Source organism: Atta cephalotes (assembly GCF_000143395.1).
Source record: "Atta cephalotes unplaced genomic scaffold scaffold00008, whole genome shotgun sequence".
Classification (NCBI taxonomy): Eukaryota; Metazoa; Arthropoda; class Insecta; order Hymenoptera; family Formicidae; genus Atta; species Atta cephalotes.
The window spans coordinates 1,151,748-1,156,073 of NW_012130072.1; the positions used below are offsets into that span (position 1 = coordinate 1,151,748).

Here is a 4,326-nt window from a genome sequence, read left to right on the forward strand (position 1 = left end):
ATCTGCGGTTTATTTGCTAGTAAAACAAAATGATTCTACTTCAAATCCTTATTGATTTAATCATCTATTAACACATCAAAAATTATTGTTTTATTATACGAGAAACAAATACTAATATCGATACGAACCGTTTGAAGTTCGAACAGTACGAAATCAAACTTTCTGTTATATCTGATTTTTGTTTCACTTTACCAAAAATATATTAAACATATAAGTTTTATAATTTCTAATGTATATTATATGAAATTATTATTTTATGAAATTATTTTCCCATTTATACAAAAAATATTTTTTTAATTTGAAAAAAGATATAATTTTTTCAAAATAATTAAGTATGCAATATATTCCATGTTTCAGATTACCCCAAACGGAGAGCAGGAGCAAGGCCGAGTGATAGAGGCAGTGTGATGAGCGGATACTTCGGTAGCATCACCCTGCCCCCGACGTTGCTGCACGATCCGAAGTATCCTCCAGCCATGCGGGAGAAGGATTCGAGTCCGAGAAAGATGCCGGGCCATATAAGCCCAAAGCAAGCCAGCATTTATCCCCTGAGCGTTCGTGTACCGGACGTTGAGGAGCTGCCATACGATCTCAGTCACGGTCACGGCCGCGGTCTGTCGAGCCCGACGAATCAGCAACAGCATCAGCCGCACATGAGTCCCGCAGCCAGACCGCCCCAGCCTCATCATCAGGATGAGCTTGACTGCGAGCCGCTCGATCTCCGTGTCGATCATAAGAAGGAGCGACTCAGGGATGAGAATCAGAATGAGATCGAAGTTTTGAATCAGAATAGTCTGGGTGGTGGTTTACCTTATCACACGGTGCTCTTCCCTCAACATCATGCGATGCACCCGCTGGTTCTGGAGGCGATGTACAGGTCACATCATCATAGCTCGCCGGTGCCCGAGCTGCCAAAGATCCAAGTTAGAGCGCTTCCCACAATGGTACCTTTGCCACCTAACAGATTCTCCTCGACTTCATCATCCACATCCTCTTCGTCTTCGTCGCAACCGACCGCGAGAGCTGTCAGTCCGGTCATCGGTCAACAATCCCAGCATCAACAGAATCATTCCTCGCAACAGCAACAACAGCAGCAACAGCAACAGCCCCAACAACAAAGCTCAAGTCTGCCGCCTTATTCGATCAGCGTGCAAGCCGGTCTCAAGCCCAAGGACAGATATTCCTGCAAATTCTGCGGCAAGGTCTTTCCTAGATCGGCGAACCTGACGAGACATCTGAGGACGCACACCGGCGAGCAGCCATACAAATGCAAGTACTGCGAAAGGAGCTTCAGCATCTCCAGTAATCTTCAGCGTCACGTCAGAAATATCCATAACAAGGAAAAACCATTCAAGTGTCCGCTCTGTGAGAGATGCTTCGGCCAACAAACCAATCTGGATCGTCATCTAAAGAAGCATGACGCAGATGGACCGACGATCCTGGATGAAGTTAGATCGAGGTATCACGGTCAAATGCCACGGGCTGACGATTCCTACTTCGAGGAGATCCGCAGTTTTATGGGAAAGATCACCTCGCAAAGACAGGGTATACCATATTTCCCTAGTCTACTGGGTCACTCAACAGATGACTTTAGAAATGATAAACAGCAACTACAGCTGGAGGAAAAACGAGGCGACTCTTCATATTTCAGTGACCGGGACAATCTTAGTTCAAGGTCAAGCAGTACGGCCAGCAGGCCGGAGAGCGTCCAAGAAGAACAAAGGGAAGTCAATTCGCCGCCACTCTCTCCCGGCAATAACACCTGAATCCTAGGACGCGACCATCAACATGGTAATCCAGTTAAGAAAAATTTTCGTCAGTTCGTCAGAGCATAGTGGAATCAACAAGAGAAAATCGGATATTTTAGCAGTCGAAATTGATTAAGGAAACCTTGAAAAAATTAAACTTCTAAATGATTCCACAACAATATCGCTGCGAGGAACTATTTTATTTACGGTGATCCTAGATTAGTTTGTAACTACATTACGAGAGAAACCATTCTTCGTAAAAATTCCTGTAAGCCGAAACGCAAAGCTAAATCGACGGGATTCTGTGAAGAAAAAAAAAGTGATCTATATTCATAAAGATAAATCCTAAAGATGAAATCTTTGCTCAAGACGGCGAGCAACAGTCGAATCAATTTCTTATTCTAGGTTTTAATAATTACGGATTTTGAAACAAATTTGCAGAACGTTACAATTGAAGAATTAATACGTAGATTCAATTCGCTATGAAAAAAGCTAAAAATTAAAACATGGTGCCTTGAAGAAACATGTGCCTAATATACTAAGACGTATCATCCTTTGATCCTGAAGAATAGATCGAATCGGATCGATATAAAAAGCCTTAATAATAAAGTTAGATATACAATTAACTTACACTAAATATCGTACAATACTAGAATCTTAGACTTTAACGCGTGCTTGAGTGAGTTGGAAAATCATAGAGAAATAGACAGAATTGACCATAATTTATAGATCGATTTATGAAAATGAAAGAAAAATGAAGAAAATATCTAATGTGGACTTTCACTTTATAAGAGAAGATATAAACGTGTCTCTCATATTTTGAACCGTAAAAAATTTGGTATTTTATTTTGTTAATTGTGTATTATTATAGTCAATTTTATTAAAATATACATTCTGATGTAATATGAAATGTGTAATGAATTATTATACGTGTTAAATTTTTGTTTTTTCAATAAGATGAAAGTTGTACTTGATATTACAAATTTACATTTTATACATTAACATCTTTCATAGATTTTTGTTTTACTTCAAATATATCCCAGTATTTGTATCTTCTCTTTTATATTTCTCACGCTCAATATTAATTATAAGAAGCATTTTATCGATTCTACTCTCTTCATAAGCCGAACTATCAACAGAATGACATATATGAGACATAATTTATTTATGCTTGAAGGCTGTCGCAATCTTCCTATTCACTTATCAAGAATTTTAATAAATGAATTTAACTGCCATCTCTCATTATCTAAGTTTGAATCGCTATAATACAAAGTTTTTTATTAATACCGGATAAAAATTTGAATTACATCAGCTGACCAATATTATTCGCAACGTTAAGAAAATCCTATAAAAAACGACATTGTTCTTAAATTACATTAAGCCGCGCTGCAAATTACGATGGTATAATGCATGACTAATTTGCAAAGAAGAAAGGATAGCACGGAAAAAAGTGTCGGCACTGTAATTAAGGCCGTTGCAATCCTTTCAATCGTCCCTACACTTTTCCACCTTTCACGACGCATTCCATTCGCGCGACGGATTCAGCTCGAAGTTACAGAAATCTGATTTCGAGATCAACACAAAGTATTATCCGAAAAAATTGTACGCGGACGGTTCAGTCATAGAATAAATGTCATGAATTAAAAATTTTTTCAAATACCAATAAATATATAACGATAAATATAAAAAAATTGCAAAACGGTAAAAAAATAAACTGACGTACAATAAATTTTTTTTAATAATATAACATTTATCGCTAATGTAAAATCAACAAATCGCGTAGTTATAAAAAACGTAAAAAAAGTAATATATTCATACTATAAAACGTCCGATTTAATATTTATCTTTTGCGTAGCATCATCGTATGTAATGTCAAGCTTAAATCACAAGAAATCATCACAAAATTCTCGAATACCAAGTGAATCAAAAGGATTTACAATTAGAAGTTGATGAAAAAAAAATTGATGGAAGGAAAAATTCAGAAGAACGCCGGGACGGCAGAAAAAAACGCCGCTGATGGATTTGATTTTACGACCTAGAAAGTGAATTTCAGCGCTTGGGCGACTCGGATGCCTTCGAGCGTAATCCGCGAATCGCGAAATTGTCAGATCCAATGATCCGCTGAGGAAGCTGGATAATAAAATAGTGTTTAGAAATCGATGGGCGGATCTCCGTGCGCCGATCTTGCCGTTGATCGGCGACGTGTTGGGAAATCGGAAGAGCTCGGAAAGTTCGTCGCACTCCGCGTACCTCGGATCATTAAGTTTTCAATCATGGAAGTCGGTGACGTGTCGCGAAGATATACCGGGTATTATCGTCACGAAATGAAATACAAGTACCTAGATCACGTTTCCCAATCTTCTTTCAACATATTGAGATACACAAACCACTGGAACATCCGTAAACGTGTATAATTGTCGTCGTTAATTGAATGAGAATATAATTAAAGTTTGTTTCAAGAATTAACCAAAACGACAATTATGTTTACTTTCCAATCGAAATTCTGAAGCGTCTGAAGGCAGATGAAGTGTCGCTACTCTGAAGAAGCGGAAGAGAAATAAAAGACTCTATATTTCTT

General features: G+C 38.1%; 1 protein-coding gene across 1 annotated transcript; it reads left to right on the forward strand.

Moving 5' to 3' along the window:
• The first annotated feature begins 407 nt into the window (after window positions 1-407).
• Window positions 408-1,766, forward strand: LOC105627075 (PR domain zinc finger protein 16-like). The gene has a single exon (XM_012208353.1). The coding sequence runs from the start codon at window positions 408-410 to the stop codon at window positions 1,764-1,766; it is 1,359 nt and encodes a 452-aa protein (XP_012063743.1).
• The last annotated feature ends 2,560 nt before the right edge of the window (window positions 1,767-4,326 follow it).